Source organism: Camelina sativa, chromosome 7 (assembly GCF_000633955.1).
Source record: "Camelina sativa cultivar DH55 chromosome 7, Cs, whole genome shotgun sequence".
NCBI lineage: Eukaryota > Viridiplantae > Streptophyta > Magnoliopsida > Brassicales > Brassicaceae > Camelina > Camelina sativa.
Window position 1 is genome coordinate 2,384,091 of NC_025691.1, and position 22,178 is coordinate 2,406,268.

Sequence of the window (22,178 nt, forward strand, 5' to 3'; positions counted from 1 at the left end):
AAAAAAAAAAAAAAAGTAAACTTTATAAAGCAAATCCAATTCACTCTGTGACAAGGAAGACGTAATAGGTTGATTAGGGGAAGACCATCACTATCTTCTTCAAACCGACCACGTACGAGACTCGAAAACGCCTGTTGAAACCCATCAAATTAGAAAAAGACACAAACTTTAAATCAGGACACAAAAAAAAAAAAAACTAAAATCAAATCGAAGAAGAAGAAGAAGAAGAAAGCCTCTGCTTTGTTCATATACGCGTCGCCCTTACAAACACGGCTCTCTCTATCTCTCTCTTCTCTGGTCTCGTCGCCCTTAAAACTCTTTCTCTCTATCTCTCTCTCTTTCTCTCTCTTGGAAGAAGAGCGTCTCTGAGTGTGGTGGAAGCAGAAACGTCGTTCTTCAGATTATATATATAGAGAAGGACCCAAAGCCATTGGATGATGCAATTAGGATTTTACATCCAACGGTCGAAACTTATTAGCCGTTAATTAGGAGAAGGAAATTAATGATAGATTTGGAAATATCTATCATTAATGCACAATCCACACCGCTTTTTTATTTTTTCAAGTTTTTTCCTTTTTATTTTAGTTTTCAGTTAAATCAATTAATTACGTCTTCCTTGTCACAAAGGTTGATATTTTTCATATTTCGATCGAGTAGTCAAAAGGTTGATGTACAACAGTTGCTTCATAAAAATAGCATAAGTTATAATAGCAAAGTTTAACATAGATAATTCAGTTTTTATCTTAGCAAAGGTCTCTATTAATTCAGTTTTTATGCGAAAGCTTCCCCGATAAATATAATAGACAGACGACAGCATCTCACAGCTTCCTCATGAGTAGAAAGAGCCTCTGGTCGAGTTCAAAGTGAGAAATGTGAGCCGGATCTCCCTGAAGCAACATCAGGAGCCCGCCGAAGGAAACATATAGCTCTCTGGAAACACATAATTTCAAGAAAGAAACCAAAAAATGATGGTTAGCTGATCTGTAAGTTAAACTGATTAAAAACGTTCGATTATGTTGGTCAGAAGTATATCGGATTCTTACGCTTTTGGAGTTTTGCCGTCACGCTCAGAGATCTTGTAAAGCTTCCCGTGCATAATGTATTCATACTTATCCGCAAGTGTTTTCTTTGCTCCCTATAATAGAGCGAGATGGAAACTAAATCAAATGAACAAACATTCTTGGTTTTCAAAGATTCAAGACACTACGTCTTGCTCAACTTTCATACATATATTAGTCTTATTCTGAATCAAGCCAGTGAATAGTTAGCATTTAAAAGTTATGACCCAACCAAATCCTAAGACAGATTCCGTGTAGCAAGTAACAGAATCAATAGGCTACCTCACCTAACTTAACTGTTACCATGCATGAGATTTAGCCAAGCAAACAAGAAGAGTATGTAAATGCAATTTATACACACAAAGAAGAAGAAGCAGACAGAAAGCAGTAGACATCACTACCGGAGTAAAATATCCGGTATCAGGAGTGCCATCGAGATTAAGAGTGGGAGCCATAGCGAGAGTGAACTTATCACCAACAGCCAGTGGATAAACCTCAGTGTTAACATCTAAATGCATAAACATTTCCAAGTTGTGGCTCCTAGCTTCCACACGCGTAACTGTCACCACAAAACAACACACACACAGGGACACAATCAATTTGAAGACAGAACAAAAAAAAAACTTAAGGGAAAGGCTTTAAAAACTAATAAAGTTGAGATTTTTTCCAAAGAAACTTGGATTTCAATTTCTATAAGCACACAAAACAAACAGAAGAAACTACGATTCACATATCAGAAACTCGATTTAAGCCATAACAAGCATTACAGATCGTGACTTGAGGAGGTTATTCAAAAAAAAAAAAAGAAAATACCTTTATCGAAATTTTTGCCATCAGGGTCTAGCTTATCGACCACGAAGATATCCTCAAACATGATAATATTGCTCGCCATCTACAAACACGATTATCAAAAACCCTAAACACTCTTACTTCTGATTCGAGTAGCAAAGAACAACAATATGCGAATATGAAGAAATCGAGAATCTGAATTACCTTTAAAAGAAGATGGAAAAGACGAATTCTTCAACTGCTCCGGAGGCTCGAGACGCAGAGAGAGGAGAGTGGCTGCTGCAGGGAATAAGCATAAGCGAAAGCGAAAGCGAAAGCGAGAGAAAAATTACGTTTTTATGTTATCAGTTTATTTACATATTTGATCCCTATAGTTTTGTAATTCTTTTAGATATTCCCTGTATATTTTGCGCCTTACATATGCTGCCTGTAGTTTTATTTATTATATAATTGGGTCAATCTTGTTGTAGTTTCGACAATATTAAAAGTCAAATCTAGACGGAGTTTAAATAAGCTAGAGTGTTTACTTATAGATATTCATCCAAAAGTATCTTAAATTATCTTTTTTTATATATTTTTTTAAATACCTAAAATTTCAGAATTTTTTCAATGAATATGCTTTTATATCTAAGGGCATCATTAATGGGAGAACTTTTTTTTGTGTTCTTACATTAAATATATAGTGAAAATAATGTTAGATCAGTTGTTAAGATCATAGGTAAAAAAAATGGGAGAACTAATTATGGTGTTCTTAGAATAAAGATATAGTGAAATAGTGTAATATTCATAAACATTTTACAAATTATAAAAACTTATAAAATAATATTTAAATTGCTTACTTATAAACTTGTAAATAAAATGTAAAAAAACAAACAAACATATTGATTTATTAGTTAGTTACCAAATGTAATAAAAGTCATTTCCTTTTTTACTTTGGACAAAAAGGTAGAGATTTTGGATGAGGACACAGAGTTGGCGATGCCAACTTTCTCAATGATTTGGTCAAAGTCAGGTAGTGGTGTAGGAGGAGACCCCATGCTGGACAATTTGGTAGTCTTTCGAGCCATCTGGTTTAGAAGCGTCTATGAAGCCTCGGATGGTGATGGTGAGGCGGCTAAAGCTTGTGACTCAGTAAAGACAGATTCTGATCCTGCAAGAGCTGTATCTTGTTCCTGTTTGATGTAAGATACAAGAACAAGAGCTTTCACTCTACCATCTCATTTGAATCAAAACATTAGAGAGAGAGAGAGAGAGAGTGGGGAGGAGATTAATTTACATTGAAGTCTTCTTCTTCACGCCTTAATGAGTTTGAATTGACATGGAACATAACGTTAAACAAAGTGAATCAACTGAGAAAGACCATATCTTTGTAAATTAGTATACTAGAAAGCAAAGTAAATTAGTATACTAGAAAGGTGTGCATCAGTATCATGCACGAACAACATAATCCTAAAAGCTAAATGTTCTGAAGTCCTTACCTCATCTTCTGCACGCCAGGGTTCATAATTACGAGATGCCCCAGATTCGACAATGTAATCAGAATTCTGTGGATCCGTCTTCATTGTCAGCTCTGCAGAACACTTGGTGCACTTGAAGTAGAATCTAAATATTTGAATCCCAAGATAAGTCTGCATTATCAGGAAGAAAAAATACTAAAAAAAAATCAGATGAAACTCCTAAGCAACCGTATCAACAATTTACACAAAGGTTACCGCAAACACATTGAACCTAGAGAGAGATCAAACCAAAAATCAAATCGAATCGATTGAATTACCTCGCCAATGACGTCTTCTTTACGGGAATTGAACTTGGTTCCCTTGTAGATACTGTTCACTATACGCTGCAAGGAATGGTGGTACATGCTGCTGAACCACTTTGTTCTCCTGTGCCTGGATGCCAAACAGATGTCTTAGTCTCACATTCATCGAATTGGTAGCTTTCTGATCACAGTCATCATACTTTCTGGAGCTTAAATCTTGTTCCATTAGAGTAGCATCGGTAGCTTTCTGATCACAGTCCTAGGTTCAGAAGCCATATTTTCTTGTTTATCTAGAGAGAAATACTTCAGAAGAAGCTCCCACAAGCTGAAACGAAAAACACACAGAGTCGAAATCGCATGTTAGTCACTAATATCTTTATGTATCAAAAGCCAACAAAGAAAAGGGATGCAAAACAGCAAACCAGGCAACAAATCCCCGAGATTTCTCCCCAAGAAACGGGTCCAAATCTTATCTTGCATGGCTCTGACTCTTTCCATTACAAACAAGGACTGTAACATACTCCTGAAACAAGCTGATTCATCAGTAAACACGAAAATCATCATCACCTGATCTTCACACCAAATCAAGCATCATCAACCTGCAATTTTCTGCTCCCACGGTTCAAGTATTACAATTTCTACAAGTTGAAACCAGTCTAAACAAAGTGATTACATACACTCATCGATAATTAATTAAATCGAACAATCAAAACATAGTCACCAGTACCAAATCCCTTGGGAAAAATTCACAAGTAACGAGACAGACGAAGGAATTCGAAAACAATAAAAACCTAAGAATCGTCGTCTCTAGAACAGGAAGGCAAAATGAAATTTAAAGAAGATGACGAACTGAGAAGACGTCGTCGATGTAATCGTCGGAGAAACGAGGAAGCATATCGGAGATTATGGTTTTGAGTCGAGAAGCGGACTCCGATTCTCTCGACATCGGGAATGTGAGCGCGCCTACTTCTTCAGCCATCATCGATTTCGAAGAGGATGGGAGATTTTTCTTTCTCTCCAAAATATCTCAACCAATCACAACACAGAAAACAAAGAAGAACTGCCTTGTGGATCAGTTCTATCCCAAGACCAAATTTTTTGATTTAAGCCCACTATTTCCTTTTTTATTAATATAATTGGGATAAGAACACACAATAGTTTTGCCGTTAATGATGGCCTAATAAGTGCATCTATTTTCTCTCTAAATTTTAAAATCCTAAACTGAAATGTAGTAAAGACACCACACTATTCATATTTTTAAATTTTCATACCATAATACCATAAACTTCTCCTTAATTTAAAAAAAAAATTGTACAAAAGATGTTATTGAGATTTAGTTAAAATTAAAGACTTTCATTAAGATTCTTAAAGCATTAAAAGTTTTCAAAATTGTAAAAGACCGACTTAAAATTAGAAAAAGTGTTTTCATATGTTTGATAAGAACGACGGACGCATCAGAAAGAAAGAGTTAAACAAATTTTGTTTTCTAATCCCAATCTTTGATTGATTTTTTTGAATTTCCTACTATTCCTTTACTACAGAGCAAACCAGGTTTGATTACACTCTTAGCCACTTAAGAAGAGAGGTTGATTTACTCAATCAAACATTGGAATTAGAATAAATTCCAATGACTGAGGTTGCTTTCAGTCTTCGGAAATGAGGTTCACTATTTTTTTTACAGTTATATATACCTTTTTATAATAATTATATTATTACTATTTTAAATGTCAATCTTATTTTGGATTTTGTCACATAGACAACAAATTGGAAAGTTCAAATCAGCAATATATATTTTTACTGGTCTAAGTATTATGAACACTGGCAGAAAAAGATGTTGGTAAAAATATTTTAAATTTTAGATATCATATTTAATTTGAGAACATTTATTATGAATACTGATATATATATTTCTTTTGTTTATGGCAGAGGAGAACAATGAAGAGAAGATCTATCTCCTAAAATCAAAATTGCTAAAGAATAATGATACTGAAAAAAAAAACTTTTGTTTATGACAGAGGAGAACAATGAAGAGAAGATCTATCTCCTAAAATTAAAATTGCTAAAGAATAAAAAATGAGACAAAAAAAAAAGACAGTAATTGTTTATGTTTTCAGTTTATTTACATATATGATCCATATAGTTTTGTATTTCTTTTAGATAGTCCATGTATATTTTGCGTCTTACATATGCTGCCTGTAGTTTTATTTATTATAACTGGATCCTTTTAATAAAGATGCTTTATATAACTTTAAAAAAATAAAAACTAAAGTTTGCAATTATCGATTGGTTAATCTTGTTCTAGTTTTCGACAATCTCAATAGACAAATAAATGTAAAGTCAAATAAACTAACATGTATTTGTTATTGAGAATTTTAACGATTCTACCACATTGGAAACTCATTCTTTTTCAATGTACCACATTCGAAAATTCCTTTCAAGGACTACTACAAGTGTCTTTCAAAATGACCATTATAGTCCTACAAATTCTTTACATTGCATTCACAATAGAGAAGGAAAAAAGTATTTATTTGTTTTTTTATTAATAAAGAAGATCTCCTCCGATTACCCGGAACTGGTTTATTTGGTTCTTTACCAATTGGTGGTGACGCTGCTCAAGAACCCAATCCGCCGCCGAAGAAAAAAGATAGCAACAAGTTATCCACGGGACCTATTTCCGGAATCGTAATCGGATGTGTTGTTGGTCTGTTGTTACTTCTCCTGATTGTGTTCTGTCTATGTAGAAAGAGAAAGAAGAAGGAAGAGAATGCTCAAGCAAGAAATGTTGAAGCTCCTGTAGCTACTCCGGCCTCCGCCGCTGCTATACCTAAGGAAAGAGCGGCTGTTGTCCCGTCGGAGGCTTATTCGCCGATGGTTTAGCGTTGTTGTTGTTGCCATCGACAATCTTCAATGGCCGTGAATCTTCATTGAAGCCGAAGGAGACGGAAACAATATTCTCTTGTCTGGGATCTTGAGACAGTGTGGTTATGGTGTCGTTGTGGACATGTTTTTATGGACCAGATCCAGTGATACGTCTATGAAAGACGTTGTCCACAATCCAGCCAGGTTTTCACTGTGGACCACACAATTTGGTTGTAGATGGATCAAATCTGGTGAACCAGTTCCTATGGACCAAATTTTTTTTTTTTTGGTAGACAAGTTGGTTTTGTTGTTTGTGGACAAGTTGTACTTAATTATACTTAGATACTAAGTTTCATGGCTTGTATAGTACTAGTTTCATGACTTGTCCATAGACCCAACAAATTGGAACTTGTCCATCTCAATGAATTTGATAAATTATCTATATGCTCAACTTGTCTACAGAACATAATTTGTCTACAGCCTCAACAAATCGGAACTTGTCTACCCATAAAACATTAAACATGATTTTTCTTTTGTTATGTCAAGTAACATAAGGGTATTTTCGACATTTGTAATGCCACTTGTGGTAGAATGGAAAAAGAGTTTATGATTGTGGTAGAATTGAAAAGTTTTATATTAAATGTGGTAGATTAGACTAAATTCTCTTTGTTATCACTACAAGAAATATGCATATTTTTAGCACACTAAAAACACTATTATATCGTTTAGATAGCGATTTCCTAAACGATGTCTTTGCCGGTGCCATCTTAGAGGGGACACATACAATAGCGTTTTTTCTCTATGCTATTATTTGTCTATCTGTAATAGCGCATTGTTATCGCTATATTAAAATTATTAGTAGCGTTTTTTATTTGTCATATTATAATTAATAATAGCAAAATATTTGTACTATAGTTTTGCTAATAGTACCTATAAACTGTTGCTATAATATTAATTTAATTTATATATATTATATATATATATATATCAGCCTTTGTAAAAATTTAAAATTTATAAGATGAACTTTATAGAAGACTGAAATTACCATACATATCATTCTTAACATTGCAACACACACCATAAAACACACACCAATTCTTACAAACTTTTAAAGAGAAACAAAATCTTCAAGAATTGGTACCAAAACCTCTTCATACTTGCAAGATAAGAGGAAGGATTTAGCTTGTCCATATGCTTCTTTGGAGTATCAGACATAAGCGGGATTCTTTTAACAACCAATGCCCTACATCCCTGAGACGACAACAAAAATTAACACCAAGTAGCCGCATGTTCAATGAGAATCACCTAGTATCAAACACTGTAACATCATGGCTGCTTCATTTCAACAAAAGCTATATACCTGTTCACGAACAACATTAAGCACATGCACGAGGGTGAAGTGGACCAGATATAAATTCCCTAGGCCTGAACTCAATCACCAACCAAAGAATCTTTGTTTACATTGAAGAAGAAAAGTTAGAAAACAAAACATAAAAAATCCAGCAAGGCAAACTTCAGCGTTTTCAACATGATCTCTATGATTAAAATAACTTTGGCAAATATTAAAGTCAGAAGTGCAAACTAGAACTTACAATTATGTTAAAACGTGACACCAGACCAAGGTGGGAGGTAGACATCTACAGGTCAACAAGCATAATTGATGGACTTTAAGCATCTAAAGAGCTTTGAGTATCTGAACCTCTCGCTTGACGTCCTCAACGGCAATAGGAAGAACCATCTGAGAAGAGCATGAACAATCAAAAGCTTTGTAAAAAAATGGAGAATCAGTCCAGTTTGTTACATTCCGGAAATGAAGACAAGACCAAATCATCACCTCATAATCATCCTGTACACTGCAACATCGATAAAGAAAGGCACCTCAAACATTAACCACACCATACATACTCAAGATACCCTAAATGTACATTCCATATTGATTTCAGAACCATTAATCCCACGAATCACCCAGAACCAATCTAACACAACAGCCAAACATGTAGAAATCGAAGCAATTAGGTTTAATGAAAGAAGAATCCAAAAGGAGAAGGAAGACGATACCCCCATTGAACAACAAGAGACTCGTAATCCCAATAACCCTTAGGTCTAACAATGTTGACACAAGCGTAAACCCTAGATTTCGACGGCACATCAGCACGCCGGATAGATTTACCGATCTTCTGCGCCAGCGTATCCGATTTAACTTTCACACGCGATAGCTGTTGCTGCTGATCCCGTGGATGCTGACGGTAAAGAGAGGCGTTGGATGCGAAACGACGGAGACGGTCCCGGAGCGAGGAGAATAGGATGTTTCTCTTCCCCGGAGACGACGAAGAGAGGTTTGAAGAGGCAGAGAAACCATTGTGGAATGAATCAATGAATGAATTGCGTAAACATAAAGCAGATTATGATATGATTTTTAGAAGGAGAACAAGAAGAAGAAGCTTACTTTTATGGAGGCCGGCGACGAGTTCACGGTCGAGTCAATGACAAAGGCGAAGAGACCTAATTTTAGATCTGGGAATTTTTTTTTTCTTCTTTCTTTCTTATGTTTTGTCGTGGTAAGTTTTTTTTTGTTTTGGTTTAGAGAGGGTGTGACCATGGTAAAGAGTGATATTTTGTCAAACTTTTACTAAGTATTTGGGGGAAAGAGTGTTTTTTGGTTCCCGCTTATATATTTTTAGGTTTAGCATTTATAAAACGCTATCATATAGTTTTATTTTTAAGATTTTATCAATGATAACATTTACAAAAATTGCGCTATGCTTTTCTGCTAGCTCATATTTCTTGTAGTGTATTCATAAGGACTGCCATTTAAAATGTCAATCACAAACATTTTTACTGAAACATGTGATACGTACGTCCCAAAAAAAATACATTACTTTTTAGCAAAGAGTAACCATCTTGAAAAATGAAAGCATGCTGCATGCATCATGCATGATAACGTTAAGTGCCATTACAGCAATTAGTTTAAACAAAAAGAAAAGATAAGAGAGAGAATAACTAATTATCGATGACAAGGCGGCACCAAAGAGTTATATGTATAAAGCTAATTAATAGATATCCGAAGCCGATCAAGGAGATTCAAGCTACTTAATTACTTGACAAGATGAAAACACACATCGGTTCTCATTTTACAATTTGGTTAGCAAAACTGTAAAAAATCATCAAAGTGTCACTATGAATGGATTACAACGGACATTGGTTAGTCGATCTCATTGATATTTGCGAAGAGGGTCATAACTCATAAGCCGATTAAAACTTCAATATTTATCCTGATAATGTATATATGTCTGTCTCGATTCATATGGAAAAAATAAGTTTGATCGATCATATTATGTTTCGATTCAGATTGGCTTTACACTGTGAATAATTAAGAAAGATAAACATAATACAAATTCAAATTGAACTAATAAATTACAAAAGAGCAAAGAACTTGAGTGAATATTCTCATTCCTCAGTAATTTATAGTTAAAAGTGTGGAACCGAACTATATCGATGTTCGTTGTAATCCATTCACAGAGTCAATAAAGTCATAAACCGACTAAAAACATATAAATCCATTCAGTGAGATTTGAGAAGAGAGAGAGTCATCGATCTCACTGATATTTGAGAAGAGAGAGTCATAAACCGTCTAAAAACTTCAATCTATATCCTAATTTTGGATAATTATATATGCAGTCCTATATTTATATATGTCTGTCTCGGTTCATATGGTAAAAATAAATTTGATCATATTATTTTTTCGATTCAGATTGGCTTTACACTGAATAATTAAGAAATATATATACATAAACATTATACAAATAAAAATTGAACTATAAATTACAAAGGAGTAAACAAAATGAACATATATATCTATATATATATATATTGAATATTCTCATTTCTTATGTTGTATCGTCCCTTATACATTTGAATATTCTCTCATTCCTAATTATTTTGTTATCTCGAGTCATGATCATGGACCATAACAGTGACAATGGACGCCCCCCTTATGACTCTCGCACCGTCCAGTGCAAGACGTTGGATAGACGCTTTCACATTCGGTTTTACATGAGTCGTCTACACATGGAGCTAGTGTCGTACCTGGTGGCCCTTCACCTATGAAACTGAGACATGCTGATGCTGCTGCGTTGCTCTCTACAATATTAGAATAATACTAAAAATTTGTAGTTTATATTTATGAAGTATGAACCGTTTGTCCATTTCTATTAATAGTATAGTTATTGTGAGAAATGTATAACTTACCAGTTATCATGAATACGAGTAGGATTAATATGACGACATTGAGTACTTTGGCCATCCTAATTATGATTTCTTTAGTACCAGTTTTTTCTATTGTTTTTTTCCCTTTATATTTAGTGAGATCAATCCATTACACTTGAAATTTATTTATAGTGATGTTTGGTTTTTAAGTTAAACATTGTATCTTGAGAATTAGATCACAAACATATCTAGTATATGTGCATGGATTTTACGTGATATATGTTGCACAGGGAAAGATAATACGCAAATTAAGGATCATGATCAAAGCAAGAGCAAAATACGCACGAGTAATTAAGTGACGAATGACGTAGTCTAACTTCCTTTGTTTTTGTATTGGCCTCCCAAACATCATGATCAGCAGTAAGAATCGTGGGGGGTTCATTTTGTTTTTCTAAATATTCATGAGAAGCATATACACGTAAAATGGGAAATTAAATGGAAGTTAATGCGATAAATGGAAAATTAAAAATCTTAAGAGATCTTTTTTATTTTTCGTTTGTAAAACCCAAACCACGTACGTACAAAACTAGACTTCTACCTAGAAAAGCTTTTTTTTTTTTTTTTTTACTGTGTGCTAGAACATTAATTTGTTTTATAATGCAAACAATTGAACCAACTCCTCGGATTATATATCGTGATCATGGTCAAAAGATGTAATTATTTTATTTTTGTACGTTTCTTTCTTTCTTGCATGCTAAATGACGGCATTGATTGACCCTTGCATATTAACACAAGAGTACTCCAGATACTACCTATTCTGGCAACATAGAACCGGGAAACATATATACATATTTAAGGAAAAATCAAAAGTTTGAAATATTGGGGTCTGCGGTTGCACATGAAGCAGCTGCAGTTTGCTGATATATCAAGCTTAAGCGTTGGGTTGGTTTGGTTAAGTAGAATGTAGACTCCATTGGAATATTCTGCTTCTTTGATGAATTCTGTGATTTTGAGCTTTCGAAATATTCAAAGCCTTTACTTCTATACAACTTGTTTGAAACCAAAATATATGTCTTTCTTTGTTTATATACATTCTTCAACTCCACTGCACTCATTTTTTTTATTTGTCTTTCTATATGGGTATCTAATGGCAGACCAAACAGAGATTATGTGTACATATATATAGCATAATAAAACTGATGCTAGGAGCCTGTTCCGAGGCAACCGTTGCTGCCTGCGGAACTTCCCATTGCGGTGCTAGGTAAATCACTGACCAGAAACTTCACTGTATGCTTTCTCATACTGTTTAATATCTCGAAGCATTCATGGAGATCAGAATCTGTGACCAACATCACCCATTCTTCTTCATCATCCAAGTATTTCAACCGAAAGGCGCCTTCTTGCAGCTTGAAGCGCTTAGCCACTTCTCTGTAGAGCTGAGAACACCCAACAAGATATGGATCAAGCTTGAAACGTACAGTGTCGTCTCTATAAGTGGCTTTTACTGTCAGTGTTGAACTTGATCCGCTCTCGCCACTATTGTTATGAGTTCTTAGTTGGTTCCAATTTTGTTCCATGGAAGTAGATGAACTTCCCAGCAAAACTGCTCCTGAGCTATTTGAAGAATCCGACATGCTGCTGGATATGGATTGGTTTGGCTCTACAATTCCATTACCGCGTTCGATTCTTGTATTCGTTCCATCACCTGCAAGTGCTAGAGAGCTCAAGCACCTACGAACACAAACGTCTTTATCTTTCTTTACCTCTTCACTCCTTTTTCCTATATCGATATCATCGCTATAGTTCAAGCCAGACTGTTTGCTTATCCATGCCCATGGCTCCATCAAGGATCCTGAACAAAATGATAATAGCTTATTAGATTATTCACATTCTAACAGAAAGAGGTTTATATATATATATAAGTTATTATTACCTGGCCCTGCTTGGTTTGTTTCAACACTCTCCTCCAACTTAACCCCACCACCATCATAAGATTTAACTTTTAAAGGCTCTAATGACGCATCTTCATCCATATCACTTTGGCTTCTTACAAATACATCTTCATGATGAGAAGAAGTACTCTTTTGAGTATCAAATTCTTGTACAAAAGGGGCAACTGCTACAAATTCCCCTGTTACCGAGTCAAACCTCAATCCTCCTTCTACACCTTGGACAGAGTCAAGCACTGTCTGTATTTTCCTTAGCGATCTATTCACTTTGTTAATCTTGCGAGATGGCCATCTCATGATTCCGTGCTGTCTACATATCCGTTTTAGTGTAGTCGGACAGACTGCAGAAAGAAAGAAAAAGAAAAAGCATCCAAGTCAGCAATTGAATAGCTTGTAAGGGAAACAAGCAATGAACACTCGTTTCTCACCACCAAGGCTTTTTGCAGCATCCTTTAAGCTCCCAGAGAAGTATTGTTGGAGTACATTTAAGCTTACATTCTTCTCTGTACTGCTTTTCTTCTTCTCTGCTCTTTTTGTTCCGCTAATTTCCTACAAAATATGTTTTAAGTTTTAACCCAATTCAAGACATCTACAAGCCATAATCAAATTCAAATGTAGAGAATAAAAGAATTAGATACAACATATACCTGTTGAAGAGTTCCCTGAGAGCCTGCTATATCATTGGTTTTATCAGAGGACATGTTCGAGAAGATACTTGTAGTAGAGTTGACGTCAGTATCCAGAAATGTTGTCTGAAAGCTTTCTTCAGACACAGAAGTAGTAGCCTGTGGGAGATTTGACGTTTCTCCACCATGAAATCCAACTTCCATAACTTCATTTGATTCTGCATCTGAAACAGTTCTCAGAGTCCGACATAGTCTCTGCATAGTGTTCGAGAGACTGTCCAGCAAAAGTTGTTGTTCTGAGCTTCCCTTCATACTCACAGGTAAGAAAAACTCCAGTATATAATCACTGTCACCGGTGAATGTGCTCCTCAGTTTGGTGGCAACTGCAGCATTAAGACCAAACTTTCGGGCATGTTGAACAAGAGGGTACTCGCAGATATTAAATGTCTTTACATCGGATGAGAAAGACGGCTTGTTTGATATGAGTGCTTTGCCAACAATTCCTTGCCCTTCTCTCAGATTATGCTCCAAACATGCATTCACATAGCCTTCCATTTCCATATCATTCACATAACATGCTGTTTCTTCTATACAAAGAAGAGAGGTTTCCCTTGAGTTTTTTCCATAAACCTTTACTAATTCATTGTTCGCTCCCTTGGAGTAACTGCAGGGAATCCAAGCTAGTGCTAAAGGCAACCTATGTGCATGACACACTGCTCGGAGAACATCTCTTATTTCAGCCAAAGCTTCTTTTTGATTACTCGAAAGGTACTGAAAAACAAAGACACTATTAGAATTGAGGCACAAGAATAAAACAAGAAAGAATCAGTTTTTGACTTGTTTCTGGTTCAGATGTACCTGACGACGAGGAATGGTTGATGTTTGTAAGTTCACGGCCTGACAAAAATAAGACATAAAGATGAAGAGATCTTCATCAAATAATGACATCAGGGAAGGTTAACTTGGTTGAGTATAAGAAAATAAAGAGACATCCCATATCTATTGGGAACCAAATAGAAAAATCAAGAATCAAATTTGGAGAAGGTTTCCTCCAAACCTCCCTAGTAAAATATTTCATTTGCTCCTAGTAATGTTTCCAGAGAAGTTATCAGCTAATGAAGAACACAAACCACTGAATTCGACTTGACAAAAGCAATAGTTCCAAACCGAGTAACCTTTTCAATACCCACAAGAACAAGCACACAAAAAGAGAGAAGGCGAGTAAACCTGCAGAGCACGACAAACAGAGTCCATCTCCACATCAAAGTTAGGTTTTTCCCTACATGTCACAAGTTCCAGGACAGCACAACAAGATGAACCAGATGCTTCAAGGATAGGAATAGCAATGGAACCACGGACATCGTTATCTAGTGCATGCTTCATCCTTAAATATTCAGCGGTCTTGTAATACATCACGTTTGATGTCCACTCAGTAACTCCAGAGATAAAGACTCTGCCTGGAAGACCTGGATAAGAGCATTGGTTTGCTTCAGCAGAGAAAGTAAAGTTCCTCGAGACTTCACGGTATCCAGATAGCCTCGAGTCAAGCAAGTACGCTTGATCACAAGTACTAAGCATGTACTGATCTCCTTTCTTAATAGGAGTCCAAAACTGCGCCAGAATACCCTCTCCAGAGAACTCCATAAACAAACTTAATGCCTTGATCATCTTATCATCAAGAGTGTGGCTCAATGACCTTGGAACAACACTGTAGTCTACAGCCCCAGTGGTTAAACTACTCGTCTGATTAGTATTATTACCTTTGATTCGTTTACCGGTAATCTTTTCAGAATCAGACAGGCAATGAAACTGAGAACTCATCTCATGTACAGGTCGTTTCTCGCCAACGTATGAGTGGCCTCCAAAAGGTGTAGTAGACTGAGAGGTGGATAAGCCGTATTGAGAGAACAAGATATCAGTAGCAGGAGAAGGGCTGTTGTTGCACCAAGAAGCAAAAGACTCGAAGTTCATAAGCTCTGAAGTTGAAAATGAGGAGCTTAACATATCTTCTTCGAATATCAAACTCTTAACCCAACCATCCATTTCCATTTCTTCAACTGGAGTATCTGGAAAACAGAATCCTTTTTCTCTTGATGGATTCTCCATTTCTCTTTTCTGATTGATTAGATTAGAATTTTTTTTTAGTGATTTTAAATGAAAAAAACACTCACGCAGCAGATTCAATGTTTATCATCAGCAAGCAACTGATCCTACACATGGAATAAATCAACAAACACGAGATTACGAAACAGGACAAACTTCACCGCAAGGAAAAATATATATTATATAATTCCCAAATCCCATTGTGGAACATCCTAAACATCTAACAACTTTGCACATATAAGAGGAACTCAAAATTATTTCCAGGTCCTTGAATTGCAAAAAGTAAAGAAACCCCACAAGACAAGGAAGCAAATTCTGAGTGCCAGAACCGAACCTGGAGCAAGAAGATATAAGAAAGTGCAGAAAGGTTGAAACTTGAGTGGGTGTATTGTATTGTGGGAGCAGAGAGAGTTGAAGCCACACAGAGTAATGATAAAAGAGGAAACTTTGTAGTATGGGGGGAAAAATACTAAAATAGTAAAAGCCGATTTGGTTCAGTTAGAGGGAATTGCGGTAGACTGTCTTAAGCTCGTGGGCGCTAACATCAGCGAGCAAGCACTAAAAAGAGAGAGAAACGGTTCCATTAATGGAGGAGAGACTCTTGAGCTTTTTTTGTTTTAGTTTTTGAAGATGGGATGGTGAAAAATGTTTTTTTTTTTTTTCTTCTTTCTTGGAATCGTGATTTTAAAACGCGATTTAGTATAAAATATTTTATACTCTGGTTTTTGACGTGCGCGGCGTGAGTCACTGAGCCGTAAAAAAATAAAAAATAAATAAACGATGCGTCCTAATCGTCCCCACCACAACGGATGACGTAATGAGAAAAGTTGAAGTGATTTATTATTGGATTTTCTTCTCCTTTAAAAAGTGACTTTTAATAAAATGTTTTGCATTGTGCATGATTTAAAAGCCTGTAACTGGAAAAATAAATATTGATGAATAATAAATAATTTGGAAAATGAATATCATAATAAATCATGAGGATGCTGATATTGACTTTTAAGTACATACAAAAAAAAAAACAAAAGCAAAGACAAAAACTCGATGTTAGATTAGTTTTATATTATATGGTTTTTTAACGTATTTATTTTTCATCGTGAAATCAAAAACTAGGTCACACAATCTTTCATAGAATCATAGTATTTGTTAATCATACATACATAGGTGTATCAGAATACTTTAAAACCGTAGATAGTAGGTTTTATTATTATTATTATTTTAAAAATTATTGAAATTTTAGCCCAATAAAAAAATAGATAAAGAAAAGGATAAATTGAATCTACAGTGAAGAAGAAAACGACACGTGGAGATTCGGAAGGCATAAAAAATTGCGTAATCTTCTGACGCGCGACACTCTTTCTAGAGAGCTGTCACTTTCTCCTCTTTCTTTATAGAAACAAAACTCCATTTCTTGCCAATTTTTAAATGACAAAAACGGGGACAAAAATAGTTAAAATTCATAATTTGTTGCCATTAATCGTTACAATGTGTCACTAAAACGATCTTTAACAGTTTTGCTATGCTAGTTGTGAGCTTAATGACCAACAGTATATATATGTTTCTCGACTAAAATATTACTATTTTTCTTTACTGCTTATGTCATTCTTTTTTCTTTTTGCATTTAGTTTCGTTTATTCAAATTTAATTATTATTTAACATTACCGACTGTGTCATAAGCAAGAATCATCGTCATCCTAAACGGGTAAACCTAAGTCATTTTGTTTATACAGTTTTGTTTTTAATTAATAGACAATCTAAGATTTGACGTAGATCTCCCATAGTATAGGAGTGTCTGTCGGCAGATAAGTAAGAATTGTTCAACACCATAGCAAATGGGAGGACCAAAGATGATCATTTTCAATTTTTTTTTTATATGTGCTGTTGTGAGGATAATGAAAACATCACACTTTCAATTAAATTTACTCCTTATTTTTGTGGTCTGCTTAGATCATTTTTTTTAATGTATGTACTTTGGTTGATGCAATTTAATTATTCTGCACACTACTTGTAATAAGCAAGGATTATCCTGAACCCAAGCCATTTTTTTTTTGGGGGTTAGACAGTGCTTTTGTTTAAAGTATAATAAATTAATGGACCACATATATACAATACTTATTTTAAAATTTGCTTTGGATCTCCCATTGTATTGGAGCATCTGTCGGCAGAGATTTAAGAATAGCTAGGAGACGACCAAAAACTACTACTTCAATACAAATAATAATTGTTCGTTGCAAATGGGAGTATAATACTATTGATCTTAATCGAGACTCCCCCGGCTTCTTTTCTAAATCTTTAATTTCTTATTATCCTTAAATATTTAAGATATTCTAGATTGTTTCCTATCAATAATGCACAGTACCAAATCTGAGTATACCTTATAAAGCAATAACAAAAGCTTTTTTTCCAAACATATATACATACGGTTTATAAAAGCTTTTTTTTTTTAAAGTTAAAAACAATTTCTCCGTTCAATAACTTTCTTATGGTTTCTCTCCTATCACATCCTACACATATGAATGATGCATGGAGGTGCTATAATCAGTATTATCGATCAATACTTAAAACGCTCGATCGGTAGACAAATCTTATTCACCCTAAAAATGAGAACACACTAATTTTATAAAAACTGACTTATTCATTGAACCTTTTTTCGAGGTCAGTGTGGTTTAGTAAAGAGGATTACGTGAAATATTAATACATACATACATAAATAATAAATAGATGCTTCGAAATAACAAAGTATGTGTTGCCCGGGCATTTATATAATAACTATACTATACACCAAATTATTCTGGCACTCTGCCCTAACGTATTTTAAAACTATACATTTAAATATTAAATTATGGGCGCTTATGTCACGAATGATTCCACTTCTTCTTGTCGTTACATGTTATTCTCCTTAAAACAGATTCCTAAAGTCGAGATAGAGAGAATCCTGACCGTCCGTTTTGTCTTTCTAGATTCGAATTCTCTTTTAAGATTCCTGAGCTCCATACGTGGAATCTTCAACGATATACAAAGCTACCCGTACCTAAATTGTAGAAATGTGCTTGTCCTCCTATTTGCTGTGAAACCTTTTTTATGACTTCAATTAGTATTTTATCCGATCGTGACGACAAAAAGAAAAACTACTAGTATTTTCTTCGTTTTCTTAAGTGTGATTAGTGTTAGTTTTTATCAACTTTCTTGGTGTGATTTAAGTTTCTTTGCATTATTATGTGGTGTAGGGATTAGAATATCATCTCTTTACTTTTGCCTCGGCGGCAACTAGTTTGTTTAAATCGAATCAAATGTACGTGTCGTATATATATACATGAATGTAAACGAAGTAACTATATAATTATATGCAGTTGTTCTAAATTCCATAACACGAGATAAGGCTGGAACGGTGGACCATTTCAATCACAATATTTAGTTGACTAGCTGTCTTATATCTACGTTATCGAATTGTTTGGCTACAGAAAAAGGTATAATGTCGACGAAAAAAAAAGGAAGAGGTATATATTTTGTCTATGTTCATTGTTGAGACTTGAGACTAAAAGAAGGAAGTATATTCATATGATGTCATGTTCAGAACAGGTGTACCATTTACTTCTTTTGTATAAAGGAAAAAGGTTCTTTATTCGTCAATCGTTTGCACTAAAATAAATAAAAATATAAGTAATAATATTCAATCGCGGTAAAGTTTAAGTAATCATGTTTACGTCCAAAGGAGAAGATTTCCACTGTAATTCATTTTCAGGTAATGTCAACTTGTATCAGACGTTGGTCGCTTTCTAACATCGAATAATAGATTGATGAGTACGTAACCTATTATTTCCCTTTTTTTTTTGGTAAGGCCTTTATTTCCCTTTCTTTGTTACATTTGATACAAAATTTGAAAATTTAGTATTCAAAACTAAATTGAGATATATAATTGTTAGTTCAGTAGTTTGCCACCTGTGTGTATGTTGGGTCACCACCCAATTTTCAATTAGTTTCTTTCTGTTGACATAAAGTATATTAAAAAAAAGCATTCAAGTTCACTTTTATAAATTTTCATATACATAAAAAGTCTTTTATAAAATTACCAACTAATAAAAAGTTTCTACGTCAAATTTAGTAATTTAGTAGTATGATCAACTTCATCGAGACAAACCGAAAGGCCCAAATTCGGATTCTTATTAACAGTTACTAAATTTTAGCCAAATATCAGGTTTATGCCATATATAGTCCTGTCCCTTAGAGAAATGATGACTAAGATAGATTCCACCTAGCTATAATTGTTAAATTCTCTTTCTAGATTCAATAGTCTTACTAAGATATACAAAAGAAAAACAAGTTAAGAACAGTTAGGTCATCTCTTAGATTTGAAAGAAGGTTGTGCTATTTAAAGATCCACGAGGTTATCTATGCATATACTCCTTTCCGACAACTTTTTGAGGTTTTCATTTTGATGTAATATTCTCATAACGATGGTGGTCCAATGTCCATCAGAGGCTTGTTAACTCGGTCATTAGCAATGACCTATTGAACACGAACAGAGAAAAGTGTGACCACTGGTAGTATTCATAGTTGGATACCTTTACATTTATGTTCGGGGCTAGTTGTTTGCATTCTTTACATGGTACATGCCTCTCCCCCTGCTTCTCTTTGCGTTTTGTGGGGCAACTATAGTCTCACAGATGGTACTCGTGATGGTTTGATTGAGAGATGCTGCTCCAAGTACCCGATTATTTGGGTGATCTATATATTTGATTCCATTGGGTTCAAGGACTTTCTCTATGAAACAAAAGTTGGGAGTGGATAGACTTTCTGAGCGACTCTATCTCCATGATTAGTTCCGTCTCAACCCATGCTACTAATTCATTTCCAAAATTATAGAGAATGACAAGCTTTTCTTTTTACAACATTCAATTTAAGTTACGTTAATTACTGTATTGACTAATGATGGATTTTAGACCTTCACACAGATTTTCTTGAGTAAAGCTTTACTTGTACAAAAATGCAAATAAACCAGGATCAACAAAATAAGAATGACTACTACTTCCTCGTCTAACTTCAATGTTAATAATGTACATTGACTGGTTATTCAGTCTCCAGACATTCAAATAAATCAAAGGAGCATTGTTTATTCATGTTTGAACTTTTGAAAAAAGGGCAGGCATCAACTTCAAAGCAATATCGCCGTAGGGTTTGTCTTGTTGCATATCTATAAGCCCTCTAGACTTCAATACCTGTAATTCGAAAACAACCCATCTAAACTAATGGCAGTGCAGAGAGATACGAAGAATTAAAAAATAAAGTATCAAGAATCACTCACCAAAGTCTCAAAGAACATTCGAGCAGCTAGCTTCCTTGTCTTTCCTGCCAAAATCTCGCTCAAACTTAGATCTCCGGAAGGATGGCTTGAAGTGGGACTACTTGAAGAACGTTGTTTAAGATACTGAACCAAGGCTCTGCAAAGTTCAATGGATGTTATAAGGAATTATAGAAACAGTAGGCTCTTATAAATCTACATGGCTTTTGGAATCTATATACCTTGTTCTCCCTGTCAAACCATCAGAATCTTGACTATCTGGTGATACTAAGGGGGTATTTCCACCTATCTCCAGGAAAGAAAGCTCCTGTATGGCACAGACAAATAGTATTGCTATCAATGTTAGTGAAGCACCAAGAATGGTAAAAACATAACACGCAAAAACGTGAAAACAAACCTCGTCAGTCATTTCAGAAACAGGTGAAAGCCCCAAGTTCCTTAGTTCAGGCATATCCTCTGGATTAGTGGAAGTTGAAGGCTCTGTTCTATAAGATCTTGTCCCCCAACTTCCATGCTGAGTGCTGAAGTCATCAGTTCTAGAAGGTGAAGATCTTGGAGGCGGTGACGGCATGTGCACAGGGAAACCACCATCCCTTAAATGTTCGAATCCCATGTCATCATTATTATTAAATGTCTGAGGAGATTGTGCTTCTGTTGCTACAGACTCTGCATGCGCAGGTCGAGGGCCTGCAGAGTCTTGGACATCTTCAGTTTGCTGAGCTGGAGACAGCTGAACTGTATTGTCTGGATTCGTAGAATCAGGAACCACAGATTCTGGCATTGGAGAGACTGGATTAATTTCGGTTTCAGCTTCTCGAATAGGAGATGATACAGATGATGGTTCTGGAACAGTTTCATCAGAAACAGCAAGATATGGCTTTGAAGCTACATAGTCCTTTTCAAACACACTGCGTAAGACATCTGAGAAGCCTGCAGATAGAAAGGCAATCATCTTTCTTCAAAAACAAAGGACAAAAGAAGGCGAAAGTGTCGAAAATGAAGAAACAATTGAAAATTACCAGTAAATAAGGGATCACTAAATGTTTGATCCTTCTTTGACTGGTTATTCAGTCTCCAGACATTTACTTTAGATGAAGGCAGTTTATTTCTCTCACGAAGTGTATCACTAGGATCCTCGAGCCTTTGTTTTATAATCCTGTCCATATTCTTTGATCAGTACATACACAAAAGGTAATGTAATAATCAAAGTCACATGAAGCAACGGAAAAGTTATTACCTGTTGGTTAATACTGTGACCTTATCAAAGAGCTTCCTCTTCCTTGGCCTTCTTTGTGGTTGGGGAGGAGGAGTAGGCTGAAGCACCAATTGAGGTGATGGATGCACTAACATATAAAAAAAGTGTTTAAAACAAATAATAATGTAGAGAATGTAATGGTTAAAAATATAAGACTATGTTGTTTACTCACCAAAATCTGCACGTTCTTCTTCAGAACCAGCAAAACTTGGAGACTCCGGGCGAAGCTCAAATGCAGAATCCCTTCTAAGATTTGAGATTTCTTCATCAATACT

General features: G+C 35.1%; 5 protein-coding genes across 8 annotated transcripts in view; all 5 read right to left on the reverse strand.

Moving 5' to 3' along the window:
* On the reverse strand, positions 666-2,163 carry LOC104699958 (DNA-directed RNA polymerases II, IV and V subunit 8B-like). The gene is made up of 5 exons (XM_010415367.2): positions 2,052-2,163; positions 1,872-1,950; positions 1,460-1,617; positions 1,044-1,135; positions 666-930 (listed from the first exon to the last, which is right to left on the reverse strand). Exons 2-5 carry the CDS (start codon positions 1,948-1,950, stop codon positions 819-821), a joined length of 441 nt encoding a protein of 146 aa, XP_010413669.1. The 5' UTR covers positions 2,052-2,163; the 3' UTR covers positions 666-818.
* Positions 2,709-4,708, reverse strand: LOC104699959 (coiled-coil domain-containing protein 94 homolog). 4 transcript variants are annotated; one of them, XM_010415370.2, is made up of 7 exons: positions 4,457-4,708; positions 4,029-4,129; positions 3,807-3,931; positions 3,622-3,736; positions 3,326-3,475; positions 3,124-3,196; positions 2,709-3,019 (listed from the first exon to the last, which is right to left on the reverse strand). In XM_010415370.2, exons 3-6 carry the CDS (start codon positions 3,830-3,832, stop codon positions 3,179-3,181), a joined length of 309 nt encoding a protein of 102 aa, XP_010413672.1. In that variant the 5' UTR covers positions 3,833-3,931; positions 4,029-4,129; positions 4,457-4,708; the 3' UTR covers positions 2,709-3,019; positions 3,124-3,178. The 4 variants fall into 4 exon arrangements, with proteins under 4 accessions (XP_010413672.1, XP_010413673.1, XP_010413670.1 ...); XM_010415371.2 differs by having other exon boundaries at positions 3,124-3,145; positions 4,029-4,704; XM_010415368.2 differs by having other exon boundaries at positions 4,029-4,704.
* LOC104704208 (casein kinase II subunit alpha-4, chloroplastic-like) lies at positions 8,141-8,867 on the reverse strand (the record flags this gene model as incomplete). The annotated part of the gene is made up of 2 exons (XM_010420332.1): positions 8,141-8,318; positions 8,524-8,867. Coding segments are annotated over 2 exons (522 nt in total), but the record flags the coding sequence as incomplete, so codon positions are not given.
* LOC104699960 (protein NLP9-like) lies at positions 11,695-15,772 on the reverse strand. The gene is made up of 7 exons (XM_010415373.1): positions 15,684-15,772; positions 14,474-15,456; positions 14,105-14,143; positions 13,268-14,017; positions 13,049-13,169; positions 12,605-12,961; positions 11,695-12,523 (listed from the first exon to the last, which is right to left on the reverse strand). The coding sequence occupies exons 2-7, from the start codon at positions 15,350-15,352 to the stop codon at positions 11,874-11,876; spliced, it is 2,796 nt and encodes a 931-aa protein (XP_010413675.1). The 5' UTR covers positions 15,353-15,456; positions 15,684-15,772; the 3' UTR covers positions 11,695-11,873.
* Positions 20,313-22,178, reverse strand: part of LOC104699961 (sister chromatid cohesion 1 protein 3-like) — a 5,870-nt gene continuing 4,004 nt past the window's right edge. The window contains exons 8-12 of the mRNA XM_010415374.2: positions 21,668-21,804; positions 21,046-21,578; positions 20,870-20,955; positions 20,652-20,787; positions 20,313-20,565 (exon numbers count right to left, since the gene is read on the reverse strand). Of these exons, the coding sequence (XP_010413676.1) occupies positions 20,464-20,565; positions 20,652-20,787; positions 20,870-20,955; positions 21,046-21,578; positions 21,668-21,804 (994 nt within the window). The 3' untranslated portion in view covers positions 20,313-20,463. The remainder of the gene's footprint in view (positions 20,566-20,651; positions 20,788-20,869; positions 20,956-21,045; positions 21,579-21,667; positions 21,805-22,178) is intronic.